This window comes from Aplysia californica, unplaced genomic scaffold (genome assembly GCF_000002075.1).
Source record: "Aplysia californica isolate F4 #8 unplaced genomic scaffold, AplCal3.0 scaffold00325, whole genome shotgun sequence".
NCBI lineage: Eukaryota > Metazoa > Mollusca > Gastropoda > Aplysiida > Aplysiidae > Aplysia > Aplysia californica.
Genome location: NW_004797595.1, coordinates 680,121 through 706,428, shown reverse-complemented (window position 1 = coordinate 706,428; position 26,308 = coordinate 680,121). Strand labels below are relative to the sequence as shown.

At 39.5% G+C, this 26,308-nt stretch overlaps 2 protein-coding genes across 3 annotated transcripts; one reads left to right on the top strand and one right to left on the bottom strand.

Annotated features, from left to right (window-relative positions):
* On the bottom strand, positions 1-26,308 carry LOC101857193 (ankyrin repeat and protein kinase domain-containing protein 1). Of its 2 annotated transcripts, none has more exons than XM_005102446.3 (7): positions 26,018-26,308; positions 18,039-18,195; positions 14,924-15,033; positions 12,538-12,658; positions 4,779-4,880; positions 3,181-3,281; positions 1-673 (listed from the first exon to the last, which is right to left on the bottom strand). In XM_005102446.3, exons 2-7 carry the CDS (start codon positions 18,175-18,177, stop codon positions 461-463), a joined length of 786 nt encoding a protein of 261 aa, XP_005102503.1. In that variant the 5' UTR covers positions 18,178-18,195; positions 26,018-26,308; the 3' UTR covers positions 1-460. The 2 variants fall into 2 exon arrangements, with proteins under 2 accessions (XP_005102503.1, XP_005102502.1); XM_005102445.3 differs by having other exon boundaries at positions 25,943-26,024.
* On the top strand, positions 21,494-22,513 carry LOC101858646 (uncharacterized protein K02A2.6). The gene has a single exon (XM_005102451.1). The coding sequence runs from the start codon at positions 21,494-21,496 to the stop codon at positions 22,511-22,513; it is 1,020 nt and encodes a 339-aa protein (XP_005102508.1).

Below are 26,308 nucleotides of genomic sequence, written 5' to 3'. Positions count from 1 at the left end.
TTTCTCTGGAGGTATATATTTCTCCTCTGCAGAAGCAATTGTCACTTTCAGATATTGACAGACAAACTATTTTTGTTATCATTATCATTATTATTATTCTTTTTACACCTAAAAAAGACAAGCATTGCTGCAGATAAATCGAGGGATACACACAAAAATAAGGGTTTGCACTTTACACGGCATTAGTCATATATATATAACATAAAATCTTGATGAAAATTTCATCCATAGAACTTTTAAAATTTAATAAAGTAGATCTAGAAGGAATAAAATGAATCATAATTTTTTTAAAGCATAAAATAAAGTATTTACCCCCCAGGTCTATGTCTTTTCACATTAAGTCAATTACTGTAAGACAAGCTGCATCCACACCTTGACCTCCATGGTGACCCTGGATCAAGCATTTTAAAAACAGGAGCTTTACTTTATTCTTTAAAATCTAATTAAAATATTATTATTATTATTGAACTTTGAATTTACTGAAGAGTTCTATGAATTCATCATCTTCATTTTCGTTAGCTTCCTGCACCACAGTTTTCCCGTCACTATTGGTGACGCCCATGCTGGCCCCAGCCTTGAGTAGAATAGTGCAGATATCTTCATTGCTGTTGCCGAATGCATGCCATAGGGCTGTCCATCCATCTGAGTCCTGAAGGTCAAGGTCACACTTAGCCTGAAAGATAAATGCCAGAAAAAAATATAATGTGAGGCAGTGCGGTGAAATCAGGCGCTCGTCAATTAACGAATGTGAAGAAAACTGGCTTTTTCTGTAGGTTTGGGATTTTAGCTCAACATCTTCCATGTCAATTAAAGAACACATTTCTGTGTAGATTGTACAGAAAAACGTCAATTAAAGGTATAAAAATTAGAAATGTTCTGTTTCCACGGACTCTCAAGCTCAGGAAAATAACAATTTTTGTGGTCATTTTCTCCCTAATTTGACATCTGAGACCAGGCGACCCCCACAAATTTCAATCACAAATATCTCGATTTGCATGGATATGTTTTTCACCAAAAGCAAGACAAATGAAAAAGCTTTTACGTGATACCAATAGCATATGCCCAAATATTGACGAGCACCTGATTTCACTGCGTCGTGACACAAATGTAAAAGTTAAGTATGACCTTCCACTTCCAACGGCTTGACATAATGCCCAACATCCGGAGTCATCATGAGGGTCACAACTATGACTCAAGTAACAGGAAACAGCTGCCTGTGATCACAATGATGTCAAAAGATATGAGGAGTTATACTTTACTTTTAAGAGATTTATTCATCTTTGTTTCCAGGCATTGAGAATCTTTCATAGCAACGATAACTTCTTTTCTCTCTTTTGTTTTTGTTGATTAAAGCTCTACTCACGGCGCACTGGCAGTGGAATTTTAGTAACAGCAGGAGGTTCCCTGCCTAGCGCCTTATCACTTTGGGGTCACGGGGGTCAGCTCCCTGTCACCGCTCTGTCTGGGCTGACTTAATTTTTGGTACTTTTCAACATACAGTTTTAGGTGTATCCTAGTATTTATGGTAATTATCATTTAATGCACCCAAAGCATGCATTTCTGCACTTGAGACTAAAAAAAAAAAAAGAACGGATATTGTAACTTGTCTGGGTATTTCGTTAGACACGCTGAAGTCGGCAATGTTAAATTGTAACATATTTTTTAACAAGTGTGAATGAAAAAAAAATAGTAATTTTTTAAAACGCACAACAAAAACTGTAGAACTTTTGGAACATAAACGACATAACATTGGGGCAGATATTCAGAAAATATGGTATCAGTGCATATCATAGAAAGCTGTAATTTTGCAACTTTATCCATCGCTGGCACACAATTTGCTATGAAGTAATTACTTCAAATACAACTTTACTTTTCTAATATAACCATGAATATTCACATATTTTCTCTAAATTTTATAAAAATTACCCTGAAGTCTCTCTAAGAAAAAGTACAAATCGATTTTAGTGCCAGAATACAGCTACAATGTAATAGACAAACAGTATCTAAGTCTAGTTTCTTGTAACTTGACCAAATAACACGGACTTCTCGTAACTGGGTTATAAGAATGATTTCTAGCTTTCCAGAGACACTGAATCAGTACCAGACTTTTCCAGCTTTTATCTTCATTTCTATGACCATTTGTAATAACTGACAATGTTCTGATTTCTATACATTCATAAGTGTCCGTGCATAATATCTCCGACACAAAAACTAAGATTGAATGTGTTAGCTGCCATATATATTTTATTCCATACAAGAAGTTCATCTCTTTCCATGTACTTGCACAGTTTTGTGGGTTTTTTAATCGCCTAATATTTCTTTCTTAGTTGTACGCAGGCTGCCACAGACACAGCATGATTCATGAGCAAACGCAGAGTAACTTCCTCTTGCATAATGGTAAAATAACACCTAACGCTGAGAGTCTTTAGAAATGCAGATGTGCATCTTTCTTCTCTTATAACTTGACTATTAGGCCTACTACTAACGCAGATTTAAGATTTCTCATGGTAAAAGACATGATATTCGTAGTCAGTTCAATACAGATTTTGGAGAGATCTGTCGTGCCGTTTTTAAATAAACAATCATTTATTCATAAGTAACTAAAATAGGACAAATTGAGTACTCTACAAACATTGTCTAGAACAAAAACTAAGTCACAGAAATTAACCATTCTAACGCAGAATAAATCTCGAGACATAGTGCATCACTGTAATGGTTTTCTGAGTGGGGTGGGGAAGAAGTTATATTGTTTCTAACAGACAAAAATGCAAACGTCTTAACTGACACCAGGAAAGTAGCTTCAGGGCTCATTAACCCCATGACCCCGAGCCGGGGAGCTCCGGCGGGCTCGATCCTCAGTAATGCTAACTAAAACTACTAAAAGTAACAGAAACGGGCGAAAAGTGACGCCATGTACTAGACACAAACAGGTTATTTAGAAGGCACGGTCTAGGTTTTCCCAGATCAGAACTTGTTGAGCCAACAGACTGGCACAAAGGAGAGGTGCACAGAAGACATGTTTACAGAGAAGAAATATCACTGATGATTATATTAGAGATTGTACCTATCCCCAAATCATTTTGTCTTTTTCTCTTGCTTTTCCTAACATTAAATGATGAGGATCACTGTAAACTGATATGTAAAAATATTTCACCAAAATTAAGGCAAAGCAAAGCTTACCTGTACAAGAATTTTGACAATATCTTCATGGTCCCCAGCCACTGCTGTGATGAGTGGGGTAAATTTGCTGTTCTCTTCATGAACACAGTTGACATTTGCACCTGAAGAAAGTCAACAGATCAATTTAGTCACAGACAACCAATTGCATTTTAAGGAGGAATATTATATTGGTTTACATGTATGTTATACTTTTCAAGACCTTGCTTGTAACAGAACAGGTCCTCGTAAATGACCAGTGAAAATAGTGAGCTAGGAAGAAATATATACCAAGAAAGATGACAGTACATTCACACTCTCTCCCCACATTCAGACTTGAATCTCATACTTCAATTTATTTGCCCAGTTTGTAACCAGTGGCATCAAAGTCCGGGAACCATCACTTATGGTGTAATTGTTAGGTTCTTCAACTTACATCAAAAAGATAGGAATCTTATCTCCATATATAGAAAAAATGTTTTATGGTGTGCTTCTGTCTTTTTTCTGGGATATAGTATCCCACATAACATGGGATTGCTCAGCCTATGTAGGACAGAAGCAGTGTCTTTCTAAGCCATCTAAATTTTCTTGAAAGAGGACTCGTACATATGTGAGGCAGCATGGTGAAATCCGTCGCTCGTCAAAACAGTGAAATCAAAGAAATCGGCTTTTTTCTGGACATGAGGCAGTTTTTTTATTTAATTATCTATTTTAGCATCTGTAATAAGATGATAAGTGCAACGCTATATCTACGTTGTGTTGAATGCTTACAGTTTTGAGCGGGGAACGATGTGTGTGGGTCTTACAGGTCCGGATCTCGATCCACTGCGTAGACCCACCAGTAGCGTTGATCCTTGCTCAGCCTATATTTAAGTCACGGCTCGGAAGGCCGGCTCTAATTTTGCGTCTGTTTATATACCTCCTGAGGGCCTTTATTTTCCTACACTCATTAGGCTACACTGAATTTGTTCACTCATTTCACGTGCTTGTGGCCCACCAGGCAATCGCAGAGATTTAGACAACAGGCTCAACACCTTTTATGTTCTTAAAAAAAAATATTTCTTTGTGTATGTTACCGAAAAACGTTCATTATAGGCACAAAAACAAAAAATGTACATTTCCAGTGACCAAACTTTCATATCAGCTAACCCTAACCTCCTTCAATTGAAAATATCTTGACTTCTGTTCAAGACAAATGGTTTTGGTTTGTTGGGTTTTTTTAATGAAAGACAAGTGAACAAGCTTTAAGATGATAATAATAACTCTATATGCCCCAAAATTGACAAGTGCCTGATTCCACTACGTCGTGACACATATCATGATCAATCAATTAAAGCCCATGGTATTGATTAATTAAATTTAAAAAAGACTCCCCCCCTCTAAATGATAATCATCATGTTCATGTGCTTCTCTTATACTCAAACAAACAAGTTACTGACTTTGACAAACCTAAAGAAAAATGATTTATTGCCATTGCTTAAACTAATTGATCAAGGCAAGCAAAAATGTTATTAACGCTTATGCTACGCACATGTAAGAATATATAACAAAGTTCAAGAAACAACTGTGTCGAATAACTTGTTTGCAAAGTGCTCTTCAACTTATTTCTGAACATACTGTACCTGACTGAATCAAAGCTTTGGCAATTGCTGTCTCTCCCTCTTGACATGCAATGTACAGTGCAGATTCCTTCCTTTTATTGACACCATCTGGATTGACACTACCTGTATTGAAATATAAGCAAGTGCAAAGGTCACTGACTTTGCAGGCGACAGGAGCCTGCTACTAAAAGAACTTGCTTCTTTAATCATCCCCTTTTTGTTTGTCTGTCTGTGTAATTCCCCCCCCCCCTAAATAATAATCATCATGTTCATGTGCTTCTCTTACACTAAAACAAACAAGTTACTGACTTTGACAAACCTGAAGAAAAATTATTTATTTCTATTGTTTAAACTGATTGATCAAAGTAAAACCAAAAGAGGGGCCAGGAGATAAATATAGTCCCCTTTCTGTCCAAAAGTGCACAACTTAGCAACTGATGGGGTACCATAATACACCACAACTGGTGGATCTATGGTGTAAATGTGATACATTTCATTTGCATCAGTTTTGTTTAAAGTCCAGCTCTTTATCACACTTATCTGTCAATTGAGGTTCCAGTCAAACTCTTCAAACCCCACAGTATGGGGAACCATCTTTAAAAGGATATTTAAAAATGTATTAAACTAAAAAACTGTCCCCATCGTTTTACGCAAGAAAAATTCTGAAATTATGCAAACTGAGCCCAAAAATGTGAAATGATGCGATATTCTGTTAATTCTAACGAAGAATGATAAAGGAAAATAATCAGAAATTATGCACAATGATCAAATTTTGCTAAATTCGTCCCTCTAAACACGTACTAACGTAAGCCACATCTGACCCGAAATCGAGTTATACCAATCACGCGATTCTCTTTATCCGATACTACATCCTCTCAAAAGATGGTAGGAATCGAGCAATAAATAGCTGAGATATAGTCGATTCCAGTTTGAACGTATCCCACTTGCCCACAAAAAGATACAGCACGTACTAACACACTGTTGGTTACGCTAGTGCGTGACGTACACTTTAACCAATTGTTGTGTTTTTATTATACGGCACATACTAACGTAAGCCACACAGCCAGGGCTGAGCCTTTGGCAAAAAAACATCACGCAGCACTTCTAGAGAGCGGGAAGACAAGCTAAACTACACACGTGAGCAGTGTGCTTCGTGTGAGGCAGTGAATGCTCAGACTCCAATTCTAGAAGTCCCTTTTTACTCGTCCTTTGTTTACAAATGGGATCCCGCTCTGAAAAACCACTCTTTCTTTGACATGTAGCCCTACTGTTCAAACTCTGATTGACATTCAGAACCCTGGTGAAGTCTTAAGCTTACAGACTGCAGAAAGTCATGGGTGTCCTTCCGCCACTGAGAACTTTAAGGGACAAATAGATGCACATATGTGCTTCAAGGACACTGATATGCTTAGTGAGGTAGACAGTGATGAAATGTCAGTGTGGCTACGACTCAGATGGCGATCCGGAATTCAATCCTGGAACATGCGAGGTCAAAAGGTGCAATGCTGAAGTATGGGCGGCTTGTCCTGATTGTGAAAGAGATTGCATCGTGAGTTCAACATAAAAAAAGCACGAGAAGGTCAAAGGAAAAAATCAACAACATGTAAAAGCTGTAGGTAGGCCCTCAAAGTTTAAGATTCCCGCTGGTGTGAATATGAACACTGATGCTCCCTATCAGTTTCAGACAAAGGAAACAGTCATTGATGAGGGGGGAGGAAGAATGCAAAGATCAGTTCCCGAGCAGTACACAGTGGGGGGGGGGGGGGGGGAGTGAGAAAGAAGTCAGAAAGGAAAAGAAACTCAGATCAAACAAACAGAAGGAAGCCAAAATGAAGAGGAATTTGGGACAAGAGTTGACAAGCATGTACCACATGTTCATCCAGGAATGGATACCAAGGACAAGGCCATCAAGCTTCACTACATAAAACGATGTATTCAAAAGTACAAATCTGTCAATCCACCGGTCCAAGAAAGACCAGTGCTCTCTTTGTGATTAATCACCAAGGAAATGAAGAAACAAAGATACGTCTTAGGGGAAAGTTTGAGATCCATGTGGGAGAAAAAGAAAAGGTCAGGGAAATAAAGGATCTATGCAAGAAAGAAGCTCAGGAAAGTGAGAACATTCTCTGTGCAAGTTTTGATTTGCAGCAGGTCATTTACCTCCCTATGACTCAGGAGAGCGCCATCTTTTACAAAAGGAGATTGTCGAACTACAACCCGACTTTCTATAATATTGCTAAAAGAAATTGTCACTGCTTCCCTTACGATGAAACGCAAAGCAAACGTGAACCCTAGGAAATTTCAACTACAGTCCACCTTGCCCTGACATTTTATGACGACCGTGGCATCAAAAAAGCTTTTCTTTTTGCCGATGGATGCAGTGGTCAAAACAAAAATTCGATTACGCCTTCGATGATTTTGTATACAGTGAACAATAGTGTGAATCTTGAAGAAATTTCATTGAAATTCTTTGAAACAAACCATGGTCAGAATGAGGGTAATTCTGTACACAGTGCAATAGGACATGCCCTGAAGAGGGCTGGGGATTTGTTCCTTCCTTCTCAGGTAGCAACAGTGAAGTCTCTCGCTCGACCTCAAAAGCCTCACCTGGTGAATCAGATGCAGTCTAAAGACTTTCGGGATCTCAAAGGCTTATCAAAGGACTTGAGAATCCTGGACGCATGAAGAGGATCTGATACGGAAGACACATTTTCGTGGAACAATATCATGGAACTGCGAGTCACTAAAGAACAGCCAGATAAAGTCTTCTACAAGACAAGCCACTTTGACAGTTCATTCAAAACCCTGTCCCTCAAGAGACTGAAGAATAGTGTAAAGGACTGTGCACTTCAGAAACTGAACTCAGGACCAACAAACATTTCGAGAGAAAAATTCACTGATTTGGTTTCACTCTGTTCTGGCCCCACACCAGTAATTAAACTGGAAGAGCACAAAGCTTTTTATCTTTTCTTACCCCATGAGTTATAGTTGGCTGTGAAGATCTCCTTTGGGGCGAAGCTATTTTACTTTGTTCGCTAAGGTGTAACTCCAGCTTAAGTATATAGCAGTCAAGTTATGACACAAAATGTATTTAATTTCACATTTTCTGCTCTATTTCTGAGTTACTGCTTATTAGTCTTATAAATATGTCATTGAATTTACATCTCTACAGCAAGATCATGTTCCCAATAAGCCTAAGTGGAGCTCTAACTCTAGTAGAAATGTTCCCTGAATTCTTTATTATTTGTTTTTGCAAATTTGAAAATTTAGTGAGCACATACTAGCTCAAGTTTTTTGTAGCTTGTTTTGTTTTTAGTAAAGTACTGCTACCCATATTAAACAGGAAAGTGTTTCACAAAAGAATAGTCCATATTGAAACGTTTGTTTAAGCAGTAGATAGTTGCAGTGATTATTTAATTTTAAGTTGTTTTTTTTATCATGTACAGTTGGCGTCTGTATATTTCGAGCTGTTGTTAACATTGTCATTTGTTGCGGATAATGCAACCCGTGAATTTTAAACCAAATCGATCTTTCTTTGTATTTTTATTGTTATTTGGAAGTTACCATTTAGGCGTAAGCCACGCAATGAACGCATTATGCTTTAGAATACAAAAGCACGTACTAACGTATCCAACAATCTAGTAACGTAAGCCACACATTGAGGCTTTCATTGACGTAGCACGTACTAGCGTATCGGACAAAAAGGTCATTTTTCCTTCAAAACCTACTAATCTCACAAAGATGCTTCTAGCCAATTGAAAAGTAGTTGGCCGACATACGTTATGTCAAAATATTAAGGGCAGGGTCGGCTATTTGACGCCACAATGGGATGGTGAAAATCGCCCAAATCTTTAAACGTCTCTCCTGCAAAACTAACAAAATGTGGCTTACGCTAGTACGTGTTTTGGGGGACGAATTATGCCGGGTGCATAAAACCACGGGGACAGAAAAGAATAAACAATAATTTCTATTTTTTTTAAACAAAAAAATAAAAAAAATAATCACATATCTGAGAAATAAAAATTTCATTCTAATGTTGTCCAGTACTAGATTGTGGGCTTGTGTGGCTTGAGGAGTTTCCATGTCTCTCTCAACCCATTTGGCTCTGACCTAAAGAGATGGAGGTTAAATCAAATACCCAATATTTCTTAAATATTACTTCTATCTTCATCCTCCAAGGAAAACCCCAGCTTTCAAGGTTGAAAAAGACTTTTGCATCTATTCTTCACCAAATCAAAAACAGAATGACACAATCTTAATGAACAGACTCACAGTTAGTGGCAAACCACACGAACCAAGTCTATTTGTGTCATGATGTGGTGGAATCAGGCGCTCGTCAATTTTGGCCATATGGAGTTATTGGTGCTATCTTAAAGCTTGTTCATTTGTCTGTCTTTAGATGAAAAAAATTCCCGTCTATCCTAAATAGAAGTCGAGATATTTTGGATTGAAGGAGGTAAGGGTTGCTTGGTTTCAGAGACAAAATTAATGAGAAAATGGTCACCAAAGTTTAGTGACTTCGAAAACTTGAGTGTCCTTGGAAAGTGCAAATTTAAATTTTCTGAGTCTTTGATGAACGTTTTTCAGTAAAATCCACAAAAAAATGTGTTCCTCCCTCTCTGTCAATTATACTCCCAAGATAGCAGAAGGATTCGATGTCTTCAAGTGCATTTCCTTCTATTGTGACCTACTCCTTTTGTAGTACATCTATCCTTAGGACTTTTGACTTTCCGGCATGGATCCTCAATCCAACAGATTTTGATAGGCTGTTTAAAATTGTGGTCTTTGCTTGCATCTGTTCCTGGGTGTGTGACCGAAGTGCCAAGTCATCTGCAAAGTCCTAATCATCCAACTGTTTCTATGGGGTTCACTGTATGCTGTTTCTGTATCCTCTGCCATGGTGGTTTCCTTCATCAGCCAGTCAATTGCCAAGATAAAGAAGAAAGGTGATAGTAAATATAATCCCTGTCACACTGGTCTTGATGTCAAAGCTGTCCATGAGCTGGCCATCCAAATTTTTTTAATCTCAATTTAATGCATGTTTTCAACTCAGTGTTGGCATATGTGAGGCAAGCTGACAAAATGAGTTACTGCTCAAATTCTAGCCCTCTATGGATATAGGTACGTCAAATTTATTGGTTGAGTTTGTGCAATTTATTTGCATGAAATGAAAAAAGAAAAGGTTAACTTGAAGAAAATGGTATTCATTTAAAATCTAAGAGTTTGACCACTGTGTCAATTTTTGTCCCATGTCTCCATTCGTGGACTACAAGGAGGAACTCATTTGTCAGAATGCTTCACATATCCTGTTGTCCCACAAAGAAGCTGCTCAGTCATCAGTATTCTTCATGGTTACTGACACATAAAAACTCATCACTCTGGAAAACTTACTCTCAAAGGCTCACCTACCGGGGTGAAGTGCCTATACATGTATTCGTTAGGCCAAGGACCATGTTAAACTAAAAGCTAATTAGCATTAAGTAAAAGACGGGTCACTCCTCTATTTGAGACATCAAAAATCTCCTCCCACTGCCAGTGGTGACATTTATACAATATGCAGTATAGTATATACATGTTTTTGTAGTCTCCGCCTAAGATCTCGGTGCTCGAGAGCATGGAAAATGCGGGATCTTAGCCGACAGACCAAGGGAAGAATCTACGGTGACCCATGTTAAGGCCCAGAAACGGTAAAATGGTCTCCCTCCACTCCAAATGATCTGGCGTACCACCTGGGTGGGTTTATGACATATTCTGGCGAGCAAAGAGTGGTCAACCTCTATGACCAATCACAGTGGCATGAGGCATGCCATTTACATTTATTATCCTATCGTGAGCCTTGAGTTCTATGCTTATCCAGTTGCTCCTCCGATTCCCTTATCTTTCCTAAATTCATAGCTTTCCATCTCTGACCAAGTTCCCCCGTCTTTGTTGTTACGCACCATTATGTTGCTACCACACCAATTAAAATTTAGTCTGTCTCGCAAATTTACTGCTGCAATGGTCAGGGAAGAGTTCACAGTTCAATGTGATCCTACCTGGAGCAAACGTGAAGGCCCTACCCACCCAGCGAGTGATGTTAGTTTAGGTGGAGGGCAAACATTGTTCCGTTTCACAAAGTTTTACAACACTTATGTGATCACATTCATGAGAGTGGCTGATCTTTGACGCGACGGTCACTTCAATAATTTCTTTCAACTTTTCACTCTTGGTTGATCAGCTGTGTCCTCCTGCGTTTTTGTTCTGTAAATTACGATCTGAAATGCGGGATCTTAGCCGAATGTAGACTTTCAGAGTGAATCAGAGCAGGACCTTCGGGGTGACTTTTGTATAGTAAAAGTCCTGTTATCATAAAACAGCTGGATCCTAGGCAAACCAGGATCGTAAGCGATGGGACCTTAGGTGGAGACTTCTGTATACATATAGTATTGTGAAGTTGTTGGGCCTGACTTTCAATTCTGCTGAATTCGAGTATTCGTTGTATATATTATACCAATATGAGCTGCATTGCAGGGTAGGGTCTAGCATACAGCAACATTTCTTTCCACAGACCAGTACGTAATTGATTATTTAGATCTATGTCTAGAAGGCTAACTTATTATTGTTCAGTAGACGGAAAAAAATGTAAAGGTGACGTATCTGTGATCTCCACTGACGTTCCATGCCCACAACATTTTTGTCGTAAGCTGAAAAAACTCCTTTTTTCATTTTTGGCGAAAATTTCTTTTATTTGCTAAATTGAAAGCCTGCGATCAGTTACCCTACATGTGTGGAAAAAATCAAAATGAAACTGTGACTAGTTTTTCAGTGAATTAGAATTCAAATTTCAGAAGAATGCCTTGCTCATCTACGTATTTGTTGAATCCGAGCTGTTCTGTCGATCTTAGTGAATTAAAAAATTGAGAGGTTTTGTTGTTGTTTTTTTGGTTAAGCGTTTTACGGCACTCACAACTGCATAAGGTCAAATGAGCGCGCGGGACACACTTAACATTTTTAGTTGGTAGGAGATTTTGGATTTTGCCCTGGTGGCGGCCGAAGCCTACTCTTATCGATTTTGGACTACCAAGGGATCTTTAACATGCGCAACTTGCACATGGGACCTTCAAAATTGTTCGACCTTGTCCGAGAAGGCTAGGGTAGATCTTTCCTTCCATAAGATCAGGGGTGTGGCTGAAAGACAGCAGTCAGAAGGAGTCAAGGAGTAGCAGTTGAAAGGCTGCAGAAAGAGTCAAAAACCAAAAGGAGGGGGTAAAGTATGTGAGAGGATGGGGGCAGAAAGTGGGAGACAAAAGCAGATGACAGAATATTGCTAGAGAGAAGGAAAGGAGGTGAAAGAAGACAATTTTAAAGAAGAAAAATTTCCGCACTATCTGGATTTGAACCCAGGACCTATTGAATGAGAGGCGAACACCTTAACCTAGGCTCTGGGCCACGAGAGCCCCCCCTGTTTTTGCTTTTTTTGTTTAGTGAAATTCAAGTTTTTGTTGAATCCGAGTTTGTTGTGTCCAAGCATCACGGTATCATTTCATGTAGGATGCTATTTACTATCTCTATGGAGTGGTGCACCATGTATACAATAAGTAAGAACTATAAGACTGTTCTAGAAAAGTCTTTATCTGAGAAAGGAAACAAAGCATTTGCATCAACCCCCGCGGTAACGTCTAAATTATAGTTATACATGTACATTGCACAAGATGTTTTTGTTCAGGAGTGATAGATAAATCAATATCTTAATACAAAACCTTTAAGTCAGCGCTTGCAAGGGAGACGTCAATTCATTTACCTTTAAGAAAGACATTGACCAGATCAAAAGATCCAAGCTCCACAGCAAAACAGAGAGCAGAGTCTCCAGTTGACAAGACCTGATTCCCGTCCACACCTTCGTCAAGCAACGCTGCAACAACCTAGACCACAAAGCGGATAAAAAACAAAACAAATGTGCTGTTAATTTACAGTCAAACCTCATTGTACCGACCCCCATTATACCATCAGCCCCCCTTACCACCAAGTTTTGCCATAGTACAAAAAGCACCATAAAACAGGGCTGAAGCATTACAGCATTGTACACTTTCAACTTTGTCTTGGTGTGAATGCCACATACACTTTACTTTACTTTTACTTTTATCCGCCGCTTATACCCTTTTGGGTGTCGCGGGAAGAAAGAGACGTCTCTCTGTCGCCAGCTAGAGAGCTCTGGTCAGGGGGATGCCGTGGGTGGTTAATGTTTCCCTGACACCGTCTATCCAGGTCTTTCTCAGTCGCCCTCTAGCCTTTTTGCCCTTGAATTTTTTTTATGTAGGCACGTTGTGCTGGGCATGGGTGGTGCGTTGGTAATTGCACGAGATGTCCGAACCATTTGATTCTTTGGTGTTGGATGTGATGCATGACATCATTTGTGCCCACCATTTCTCTGATTTCTGATTTCTAATTTTGTCTCGCCTGGTCTTGTATACTGCTTTTCTAAGGCATCGCATTTTACATGTTGTAATTCTTTGCTTTAGTGTCTTGTTCATGGTCCATGTTTGGCATTGGTAGGTGATTGTTGGGATGAATATGGTGTTGATCATTTTGAGTTTTATTTTCATGGGGATGTTAGGATGTTTCAGTAGTGGAGTAAGCTGGTAACTAACATTATTGGCCTTTTGTACTCATGTTTCAATGTCTCTGTTCAGTCGCCCATTCTCTGTGAATATACTTCCGAGGTATTTAAATTCTTGGACCTGTCTGAGACTGTTGTTGTTGATGTGTATCCTGAGTGGTCCTGGCTTTCTGCTTACTTTCATTATCTCTGTTCTGTTGATGTTGATCTTCATGTCATAGTTATTACATTCTTTGTTTAATCTGGTGGTGTGGTGTTGGAGACTTCGTTCATTTTTGTGTGCCAGGCTTTGGTCATCAGCGAACTGTAATTCATTTAGGGCGTCTGGTTCTGTTTTGGCCTCTTTAGTAATTCTATCCATATATATGATAAATAATAGTGGTGATAGGACACAACCTTGTCTTACTCCGGATGTTATCTCGAACCATTATGTGAGCCCCTCCAACGTTCTTACTGTACTTATGCTGTTCTCGTAAATGGCATGGATGTTATCTAGAAGTTAAGATAAGATAAGATAAGATAGTACTTTATTATCCCAGAGAGAAATTTTCCTTAGCTGTACAGGACCGTAAAACACATGCAGGTATACATAAAGAATTTTAATTATATATTACTCTCATTAAAATTCAATATGAAAAGAGAAGTAAAGCTGACAAAATGTACATTTACATCAAATGCATCATTCAACCACATGCAGGAATTTAAATACAAGACCTTTGGAGTTATAAGAACAACACACATCTATGCTCATTTGGACAAAAGCCTTATGCTAGATGGTAAAAGACTTCTTTTATATCTTTCTTTCTTTGTTTTTGGAGGTACATATCTGTCGCTGCGTGATCTTACAATTTGTGAGGAAAAGGGATGTGATGGGTCGTTCATAATGCTTTTTATCTTTTTTATATGTGTGGTGTTATACATTTCATCCAATCTATTAAAATCATATCCAGATATCTTGCTGGCTTTCTTAATGGCTGTCCCAGCAGTGTGAAAGTTGAGGCTGCCACAAACCTTCGTGCACCCACTCTTGGTCTCTTACAGTGTAGTTTTCGAGTTCTTTCCATAGCTTGTTTCTGTTCACTCTTTCGAACACTTTCTCCTGGTCGACAAATACTATGTTTAGTCCCCGCTGTTGTGTTCTATTACCCTTTCGCACATACACAGCAGTCCCAAATCCTTGCTCTGAGTCTTCCACAGGATGTACTAGCTGTATTCATATAAGCTATTTCAGCATCAATGTGGGCATTTGAAGACAGTGTATACTGCCAAGATATTTGAAATTCATACTTAGCAAAGATCATACATAGCCTAAAATTCATATTCAGCAAAATTCGTACATAACGAAAAGATTACCATGTCCTGCCAATTTCGCTGTGTGTGCTAGACTAATATAAAATTACCTCATTATCTTGTAAAGAGTCTATTGGCACAGTTCTAAAAATCAGGTAGGAAAGATTAGCCAGTTTTCAGAGAAGCACACAAAATTGAGTAATCGATGAGTAATCGATAGGCCTACTGTAGAATTAAGTTCAACAAAAAAGTTTCATGTACGTAAAGGACATGAGCGCACCTTCCACAGGTTGTTTTTCACAGCTGCTTCAAATGGAGTATTGTTGTGTTTGTCATGGAAGAGGAAATCACAGCCTTTTTCAATCAGATATACTGCCATATTCTCTAAATCTGCAACAAAAGATTTTTAAAACAGACATTTATAACAAAGTCACAATAATATGGCTAAATGGAAATAATAATCTGTTTGTTTCTTTCCTGGCAAATTTATAAAATGACTGTCAGTTATCATGCTGGGCTGGTGAGGATAACCCAGTGGGGTATTTCATAACTTAGGTCGTTTTGGAAATTTTCAGGGCTTCCTATCTCTGTCCTTTGGGAGATGAACATCAAATCAGGAGCTTTATTGTAACTTGCATAACATTACAGTATTGAGAGGGGCATCAAATCTTTACCAAACTATATAGGCTACCCATCTAATCCAATTTTCACATCAGTGATGGTAATCATAAAGATTTGCTCATTGAAAATTGAGAGAACTTTACATTTCTCCATTGAGATTTTTCTCAGGTACAAGATCTGTTTTAAGTTGGAAAATTTAAAAAATTGAAGGTAGAGTTTTTTTGACAGCTGCTCCCTCGGTCTGGAATTCCCTCCCACAGCGTATGAGAAATGTCTACTTTGACTACATTTAAAACTGGTCTAAAGACATTATATCTATCTACATCTTATTCTTAGTCTTAGTTAGTTTGATTCTTTTTCCAACAAGGATGATCAGCAGCCACTGTAATTGTCTTTTTGTGTGTGGGTTTTGTCAGACCTTGGTATATTATGGGGGCATGAGAGTTTGAAAGGATTGTTGTACAATGAGGGACTGCTATCATGTATGAAACATTGAGTCATTTTGTAACTTGTCAATTTTTTTTTTATGTAAAAAGCCCCTAGATACATCAGGGATTGGGTGCCAAGTGATCTCTATTATTATCATTATCATTATTATTATATCATTTCATTATCATTATCATCATCATCATCATCATCATCATCATCATCATCATCATCATCATCATCATCATCGTCATCGTCATCCTCATAGTCATCATCATCATTATCAATCATCATTATTTTCATCATCATCATTACTATCATTATTACATATGTATCAATACTATTACTATTTCTATTATCATTTATATTATTATCAATAATTTCTATTATCATTATCATTATTATTATTATTACTTTCATCATCATAGTTATCAACTCGATTATTATTATCATTATTATTATTGTTAATCTAATACTGAACATTGAATGGAGGGCAAGACATGTGTTTTGAGTAATTTTAAAATCATTTTCTTCTCTTTTTCCATATCAAAGTGAAAGACACAATTCATACAGTTTCCTCGAAATAACCCGGACAACTTAAATTAAAAATTTATAATCATTCGTAGAATTCCTTAACATTGGGAAGCTTCAATGACCACACTGTAGGCCTACTGTATTTTACTATTTAAAATGCGGAATCAAGCGGTCATCAATTTTTGGGCATTTTAAGCTATTGATATCACCTTAAAGTGAGCTCTTTTTTATCTTGCTATGCATGAAAAAAGTTGTCATCTATCAAGAACAAAAGCTGTGGTATTTGCGACTGAAGGAGGCATAGGTCACCTCATGCCTGATGTAAAATTAGTGAGAAAATGGCTGCCAGGATTTTGTTATCTCAATAGCCATGTCCCTGGAAACTGCAAGTTTACATTTTTTGTATCTTTATTTAATCAATGTTTTTCAGTAAAATCTACACAGAAATATGTGAGGCAGCGTGGTGGAATCAGGCTCTCGTCAAAATATTCAAAGTGAAGAAACTTGCATTTTACCGCAGGTTTGAGAATTTTTATCAAATTTTTGTTTTTTGGCTCAACACCTTTCATGCCCATTAACTTTTTATTAAAAACGTTGATTAAAGGCACAAAAATGTAAATTTTCAGTTACCACGGACTCTTAAGCTAAGGAAATAACTAATCTTTGGCGGCCATTTTCTCTCTAATTTTACCTCTGAAAACAGGTAACCCCCACCTCCTTCATTCACAAATATCTCGACTTGTATTCAAGATAAATACATACTTTTTTTATCCAAATAAAGACAGTGAACAAGCTTTTAGATGATACCAATAACTCTGTAAGCCCAAATATTGACGAGAGCCTGATTCCACCGCGCTGCCTCACATATGTTTTTGACTACACATTATGAATGGTATATTGTGATCAAAACATTTTTTAAACTGATAGAAATTGCCTTACAGGTGGAAAATGTCGGTTTTTAGATTTAATAATTTTGATGAGCGCCTGATTTCCCTATGATGACACTCATATATTATGTAATACTCTCTGCAAGAATTGGGTACCGTATGTGTTGGTAAACGTACTTTTGAGCTAGAAGACAAAATATAAGATTGGGTAATCTTGAGTCTAGTTTGAGTTATTTAAACCAAGGCCAAACATCCTACATAGGGCCTATTCCAAAGTCATTTACTGAAGACTCTATAGATATTTTACTTAATTTTATTTCTGCATTATGCCCTTTTTTTTTTTTCAATTTCAAAAGTTTTAACATTCCATAACTTACACTTTATTTCACTTCTTCTTTTAGACTTTACGAAGAGGATGTATTCTATTTGTGAATGTTGTTGTGCTGTCTAATAACCTCTCTAAAACTCCATGTGCTGGTAAGAGCCAAGGCAATGCATTTCTAAGATGTAAAAAAATATGCATGTTGAAACTTTGAACCCGCTTTTCTTAATTTGCGCTTTCTTCCAATTTTAGACTTCACTAAAATAACTTTCACTATAACTTCCGTTTTAGAACAGATCTTTGATATTTTTAAAGTGCAGAATACTCAGGACTGCAACAAGATGGTAGCAAAAAGTCACAACGTCTAGACGCCGACACATGCCACAAGTCTAGACGCCGACACATGCCACAATTCTTGCAGTCTCACATACAAATATTCAATACAGTGCTGCTTCAGACAACTTTATTAGTAAAGGTAAGGTCCATCTCTTCTGTTAAAGGACTATTAAAAAGTAACACTTGCCTTCCATCTAAGGATGACAGAGCATGATTTCTGATTCAACAAGCACAACAATGTGAAGTCAAATAACAAAAAATGAACTCACGATTTTCAATAGCAAGCTGGAAGGGAGTCCATCCATAGAACAAACAATTGATTGATACCCCAGAGGCTAGGAGCGTCTCCACTTTTTCTTGGTCATTTGCTCGCACAGTGATGTGCAACTCTTGCTCTTGTGTTGACATTGTTTCTCTTCAATAAATCTGTAAAAACATTAAAATTAATACCATTTCACTTCATTTGTATAAAAGATTAAATTTTTCATCCATTCGTACTTTTAAAACAAACCTAGATCTAAGTGCAAACATGTGGAAGTGGGAGCACGAAGGTTTGTGGCAGCCTCAACTTTCACACTGCTAGGACAGCCATCAAGAACATTTCAGAAACAGCAGAAAAGAGTTCAAGCTGGCTCTAGACGAGACGGAATGACAGCTGGGCCAAATAGAACAGACAGAAGACAAGAAAGTAGAGTAGATTTTTATATAGTTTCACATTTGCTATTTTCCACTGGTGGCTCCACTACTGCACAAAAACACACAGACTGAAGACCCAGAAATAGCCCAAAACCTTGAAGGTTCGCCCATGATCAGCGCAATAAAACAGAAAACAAACAAACAGAAACCGCAGGAGAGCACTCAGGAGTCATGACCTGAATGTGACCCCGCCCCCCTAGAGTGTCAGGAAATTTAGGGGCGAAACACTTGCTTAAAGAGGGGGGGGGGGTTCTTCCTCTAAAGATCTCCTGCTGACTGCTCGCCCCGAGTAATGATATGGGACATAATCCATAATCCACCACAGTTGCTTGTCCATTATATTATCAGTTGTTTCCCTTTCATTGTAAACACTCCATGAGCAGTTCTCACATTGTCTTGAGATTCAAGGCTTCTGGGAACAAAGGGTCTGGGGTGTATATAAGGCTGTCTCTGTGTCTGTAAGTTTTTTTGGGGCCATTTGACTGGTGAAGGGAACCTTGATACATGGTGTCATAAGTGAGTGAGTGAGACAGAAGAACCACACAAGAGTAGGATATAATGTAGAGAAACCTCACGGTAAGAAACATGACTTTTAAACCAGCAGCTAATTTTAACTTTCATGAACCGATAGCATGGGCTTCGTGGAGACAAACTTTTCTCAGATTTAGGACTGCGTCCGAGTTGACGAAGAAAAGTGAAGTAGTCCAAGTTAGTAGCCTCATATATGCAATGGGCCCTGAGGCAGAAAAGATTCTGTCTACCTTTGGTCTCTCACAGGATGACAGCAATGTTTTCAACACAGTTCTGACAATGTTTGATGGGTATTTCAGCCCAAAACGAAATGTAATTCATGAGAGAGCTCAGTTCCACAAACGTTGTAAGAAAGAAACAGAGACCATAGAAGAATACGTCAGAAGTTTATACGAACTCTCTGAGCATACAGCTTTCCCAGATAAGGACAATATGATTAGGGATCGGCTAGTCCTGGGTATTACTGACAAAGAATTGTCGGAGAAACTTCAGTTAGAGCCTTATTTAACCCTTGAGAAAGCTATCACTATGGCAAGACAAACAGAAAGAGTAAAGGCCCAAATCAAAGAGCAAAGATTGCCAAATGTCGATGCCGTTCAATCCTTTGGATCGAGAACCCTCAAACATGGGAGTGTGCATGGGGGACCACGCAGAGGATCCGCTCTGCGGGGACGCGGAGGAAGCAGTGACCAGCAAGACGTGCGCAATTGCCAGTACTGCGGGGGATCCCACGGCAGACGACAATGTCCGGCATATGGGAAAACATGTAGAGAATGCTCCAAGAAGAATCACTTTGCCAAAATGTGCCACACAAGAAAGAAAATCAACGAAGTAAAAGTGGAAGATGAAGAAGAGGAAGAAGCATACCTACTGTCAATAGAAACTAAAAGTAATGGAAAACAAAGGTAGCTGTCGGCACACACAAAATGCAATTTAAGATTGACACGGGTGCAGACGTCTCAATCATGACGGCAGAGACTTCGCTGAGTTAGAGCCGAGACCTGTTCTACAGAAGACCAAAATAATACTCAGAAGCCCGGGCGGTGTTTTGAAATGCCCCGGCAAAGCAACCGTGAACTTTACAGTCAAAGGAAAACAATACGCAGTGACAGTTTATGTGACACCAGCACCAGAAAATCTTCTGAGCCGAGAGGCTGCCGCGAGGATGGGACTAGTAGTACGGGTAGATTCGCTGTTTGGAGGCTTAGATAAAAATGCTATCAAAACTAAACCAGTGAAAATCGAGTTGAAGGAAGCTGCTCAGCCGTACAGTGTTCATACAGCCCGTAGAATCCCAATTCCCCTCAGAAGCAAGGTCAAAGAAGAACTAAGGAAAATGGAGCAGGCTGGGATCATAGAGAAAATCGACGAACCAACAGACTGGTGCTCACCGATCGTGCCGGTGATCAAACCATCAGGGGGAGTAAGAATATGCAATAACTACAAAAAGCTGAACGCAGCCGTCAAACGTGAGAAGTACATGCTCCCTGTCGTTGAAGAGGTCTTGCACAAACTAAAGGGTTCGACAATCTTCAGCAAACTAGATGCTACAAGCGGCTATTTCCAAGTTCCACTTAATGAGAAGTATGCAAAACTGACTACATTTATTACCCCTGAAGGAAGGTTCTTCTACAAACGCTTGCCGCAAGGGATCTGCTCGGCGAGCGAGATTTTTCAGAGGATGATAGAACAGATTCTCGGTGATCAGGAGGGGGCAATTTGTTTCCAAGATGACATTCTTGTTCACAGCAGAAACACAGAGGAGCACAAGAGACACTTAAAAGAAACATTTTCGAAGCTTGAGAATGCCGGGGTGAAACTGAACCAAGAAAAATGCGAGCTGAGAAAGGATGAGATTAAATTCTTGGGGTTCATCGTCAGCAAGGACGGGATCAGACCGGATGACGGCAAGACGTCAGCAATCATCGAAATGCCAGACCCCACAAACCTGACTGAGCTGCGCAGAATGCTGGGTTTGGTACAATTCGTCGGGCGTCACCTTCCAAATCTCTCCACTGTTGCCCGGCCCTTGACAGAGCTACTCGAGAAGGAAAGAGCGTGGACATGGGGTCCATCTCAAATCGAAGCAGTGAAAAAGGTCAAGGAACTGTTAACAGAAGCACCGACGCTGGCATACTTTGACCCAGAACTGCCAACGACAGTGAGTGCTGATGCCAGTAGCTATGGCCTGGGAGCTGTGCCGCTGCAAAAACACGAAGAGGGTGATCGTCCAGTCGCTTTCTCATCCAGAATACTGTCAAAGCCAGAAAAGCAATATGCACAAATAGAAAAGGAGTGCTTAGCATCCACATGGGCGTGCGAGAAATTTGGGAAATATCTCATCGGACTGCCAGCAGTAGAGATTGTGACAGATCACAAACCCCTAGTACCTTAGATCAATACGAAGGATTTATCAGACACACCTCTTCGGTGCCAGAAACTGTTACTTAGATTGCTAAGATTTAACGCAACTGCCAGATACGTTGAGGGCAAGAAGATGCTAGTGGCTGATGCTCTCAGCAGAGCACCACTAGCAGACGAAGACAGAGCGTCACATCGAGACGTGCACACACACGTAAGAGAGGTAGAAGCGTCGTGGCCAGTCAGAGACACAACACTTGAAAAGCTCAAACAGGCAACGAAAGAAGACGTCGAACTGAACTGTGCCATGAGCTACACACTGAATGGATGGCCTGCATACAAAGAAAACGTTCAACTAGCTGCCAGAAACTTGTACGATATCAGAAGCGAGCTGAGTGTGCAAGATGGGCTACTGTTGAGAGGGAAAAGAATAGTCGTCCCATTAGAGATGAGAAAAGAGGTTCTTCAGAAGATTCACCATGGTCATATGGGAATAGCTAAATGCCGAGAGAGGGCAGCGCAGTCAGTGTGGTACCCACAGATTGGGAAAGACATAAAGGAAAGAGTGGCAAATTGTCGACAGTGCTTGGAAGAGAGAGCATCCCACCCCAAAGAGCCTCTGCTTCCAACGCCACTTCCCAATAGGCCATTTGAGAAGGTAGCACTTGACCTGTTTGAACTGAAAGGTCGGTCGTTCGTTGTGGTCATCGACTACTATTCATGTTATCCAGACATTGGGTACTTGCCCAACCAGAAAGCCTCAACTTTGGTCACAAAACTGAAAATCATCTTTGCGAGACATGGCATCCCAGAGACAGTAGTCAGTGACAGTCAGACCAATCTTACGTCACACGAATTTCAACGATTTGCCCAAGACTGGGGTTTCCAGCATATTACCAGTTCCCCACACTTTCCATCTGGGAACGGAGCGGCAGAGTGCAGAGTCAAACTGTCCAAGCGCCTGTTAAGGCAAGAAGACTACGCTCTGGCATTGTTGATGCACAGAGCTACACCAATACCAGGACTGGGGGCTAGCCCGGCAGAGCTAGCGATGGGGAGGAAAATGAAGACGACACTCCCAACACTTCCCACAGTCTTACAGCCTCGCACAGTCAACACGCATCTGCTGCGCGAAAAGGACAGAGTCTACAAGTAGAAACAAAAATCCTACCATGACAGACACTTCGGAGCTCGGGCCTTGTCTGAGCTTAGACCAGGTGATCCGGTTTTCATCAAACTGGACGGACAACAGGGTTGGAAGCAGTCAGCCAAGGTTGTAAAGCAGTGTGCACCTAGGTCTTACCTAGTAAAGACGGCAGCAGGCGGCGTACTGAGGCGGGAGTCTGCAGTCGCCGTACATCCAGTTTCCAGCGTCAGATTCCTCGGAGGTCTACCAATCTCCGATTTCTAAGCATGCTGATCCAGTTCTACCTCCAAATCCTGGGAGTAACAGTGGAGGCCCTCCAGAGCAGCCTCCACCATCTCCATCATCGCACTTGTCCATGGAGCCAGTGACGTCAAAAATGCAGAATCAGCAGGCGACATCTACAACTGCAGTGGCAGCACGCAATTCAGCAGAAGCGGCAAAGCCATCGTTAAGCCAGCATGTTACCGTGACGAATGATATGAAACTCATGGACTGTTTCTCAAAGCCAATGTGTAGCTACATTGTGCTTTGAGCTAGTATTGTGTTGATGCGTTCCTTTGTTTTTCTTTTTCACTCTAATCAAAATAGAGAACAGTAGACTGTTAGTTAGGAAGTAGACTGTTAGTTAGGAATTGGTGTTTCCAAATGGCCTTTTTCAGGTGAGCAGCACCCTGAATGTGTAGGCTGATCTCACCTGATTTAAGTTGCTGTGTAGACTAGCAACAGTTATAGGTTTATTTTACTTTATTTTTTATTTTCTGGTGGATTACAAGTTACCTTTACAGGAAGGACCTTATTTTCCAACACTTCAATTGCCTAAAAAGACCGCTTCAGCCAGGGTGGATTTAAAGTATAAACCGTCACGAGAAGTAAAAACTACATTTTAGCCCACATGTGAATAAGACATTGTTCCCCTGCACATTTTAATTTAATGTCATTTTGGAAACATAGGGTCTGGGGTGTATAAAGCTGTGTCTGTGTCTCTAGTTTTTGCGCCATTTGACTGGTGAAGTAAACCTCGCTACACCCCGCGAGTTTTCTCCCACTGTGGTTGGATAGATGGATGGATGAATGGATGGATGGACGGACGGACGGACGGATGGATGGATGGATCCTTTCTCAACAACTCTCAAGAGCACATCGGATGAATACATTGGCACAGTCCATGCCGGCTTTAACTCATTCGCTACGCCGAGCCGTAGGGGGCGGCGCGGCTAAAGTGCCGTCAGTACGCTAAGCCGCCCCAGGCGGCTCGAGAACCGACGTTCAATTTTAGCTTGGTTTCTATTCCAATCCACATATCCATGTTATAATAAAGGTCATAATATAAAGTTGACTTCCGGGTCCAGCGTTTCCACCGAAAATCTGAAGTTTTGATTCAGTTTTGAAACACCATTTCGAAGTTTATGCGACATTGTTTTATCACGAAGCCCAAATTATAGCCCAGACACAAGTCTTAGTAGCCTACTTTTACACATCAAAATGTTTTTGTGTATAATTATTTTTCTCACTAAAGAAATGTAGGACTCTTCTTTATAATATTGATACTACTGGACTCAAATTGCCAGTGCACTGTAATTGAGAAATCAATATTTTTGAGTGCTAGATCTAAATAGTCAAAATATTTTTTTTCTCCCCAAAAATCACTACTTTTTGGTGAATTTACTCTAAAAGTACCACCCAAGACAAATGTTTAGGTTTATTCCAAATGCAATTCTGAATAAATCCATATAAGATACGAATGTTTTTTTCTGTTTGGGATCCTTTTTTCAAAATTATTTTTAAATTAATTTTTTTTTCAATATCGGAGGTTATGATCCAAATGTACAAATATTTTGAAATGTATGTAAATAACTGCTCATTTTTCAATATTTTCTTGTTCTATATACAGATATGGTTATTTTGATGTATAATTTGACTAGGTGCAAACATATTTTTTGAGTTTCATCTGAGATTATTAATTTTTTGTTTTCAAATTTTATCCGCAGCCAATCACAATTGTGTTGCATAATCGCCTCTTACAGGAACCAAAGTAGAAAAATACTCAAATAAACAAAACAGATGTATTCTATAAACCATACTGAAAATGTTGGTATATAATATGTTGATATTTATTTGAATTTATGGCCTCCAAGACCTGTGAGCTGCGCACTAGTCATCATCTCATTTCGCCCTACCGAAAATAATTCGTCCACAAGCCGAAAATAGTACGTAGCGAATGAGTTAAGCACGGTCATCGGGAGAAAGCTTAAGCGTGCTTAATGCTGAAGCGTGCTTGAGTGCGAAGTAGATATAATCCAGAGATTTTCACGTAGAAAATTTCCCGTGCTATTTCCCTTCGTTTGTAAATAGGCCTATAGCGGTCCTCCAAAAGTGTGCACTGTTATTTTTACCCGCCTTGGTAGACTCTAGTTTCTGTTTGCTTAAAATTGTTTTTGTTCTGTGGTCGTATGGGAATTTAGACGGCCAGTCATGATACAGCACACTAGGCCTACACACTGCCTGTGCGTACCACTGCCCTGCCACATTCATACCACCGCCTTCATCCCACCCGCGCGTGATACACAATCAGGATTAATGGATAGCGAGCTATACGTTCTCTGACCGTTTAGATAGCGAGGGTCAAAAGTGAAATCGCAGCCAGCCTCCCTTTCTCGTCTCCCCGACTCTCTTTGCATTTTTTTTTGTCTGTGTGTAGCTTTGCCCTAGGCTAGATCCTATGTCCACGCGCGCGGCTGTGTGCATCTCTCTGCCTTCCTCTCCTCGCGTGTGACCATCAATTGCTTTCTTTGTGTTTCTCTTAACACACTCACTGCTGCAGTGTAGACTGTGTTCGAACTTCGATGGGTCATCGCGAAAGTATTGACTGTCTTGTAAAAGCGTGCCTGAAACTGAAGTTACCGTGCTTAAAGGCGTGTAATTTATATAGCAAAAATTCGGCAAGAGCCGTTTAGCGTGCTTGAGTCTGAAATGTGCTTTATGTCAGCGTGCTTAAAGCCGGCACCGACTGTATAGAAACTAGATCTAGATCTAGATCTAGCAATCTTTAAAAAAAAAAAAACTGTACTACGTAGATCTAGGCCTACGTACTAGATCTAGATCTAGATCTATATTTTTTTCAGATCAAAAGAACACATTAGAAATACAAATACCACATAGCAAGATCAAATGTCACATAAAAAGTTTCAGCATCTAGACTCTAGATTCTAGATCTAGATCTAGATCTAGATCTAGATATATCTAGATTCTAGATCTAGATCTAGATTCTTGGCTAGGCCTACTCTCAACTGACTCAAGTGTTTCAAGTAAGATCATTAACTTCAATGCGAAGGCCATAAGACAAGGATCTGCTTCAAAGATTGTCCACCTTTGCACGATAACCTAAGACGTAATACGAGAAGCCCTGCTTAATTATCTACCAGTATTTGGGCTTATTACCACGAATTGTCTCCATCAAGAAATACAGAATTCAATTATTTCAACTGAAGTGAATTCACGAGCGTCCATAGTTACCTTTCATGAAGTTCCATCGAGAGACATCCGGTTTGAAATGAAATTGAATTCGTAGAAAATCCATTTCATGTTGGGTTTTTTTGTTCGACTTGATGAATTCTTATCAAAGATGCAAAGTATATAGTTGATGCCATGGGTCTACCCCTACCTCGTCGTTTTTTTTTAGAGCATTCGAGCAAAGAAACAAATGGTGAACCATAGTCACGGACGGCTGTCGTAGATCTAGATCTGGATATCTAGCACTTCATGATGATAATTCATTTTTTCATTTACTTTTTCTTTAAGGAAGGG

Excerpts from the sequence above, each read along its gene's own strand:
- LOC101858646 (XM_005102451.1), top strand. The coding sequence starts at position 21,494 with ATGCTAGTGGCTGATGCTCTCAGCAGAGCACCACTAGCAGACGAAGAC.
- LOC101857193 (XM_005102446.3), bottom strand. The coding sequence starts at position 18,177 with ATGTCAACACAAGAGCAAGAGTTGCACATCACTGTGCGAGCAAATGAC. Across the intron at positions 15,034-18,038 it reads CCAGCTTGCTATTGAAAATC|ATTTAGAGAATATGGCAGTA; the intron begins GTGAGTTCATTT and ends CTTTTGTTGCAG. Across the intron at positions 4,881-12,537 it reads GGTCAATGTCTTTCTTAAAG|GTAGTGTCAATCCAGATGGT; the intron begins GTAAATGAATTG and ends ATTTCAATACAG.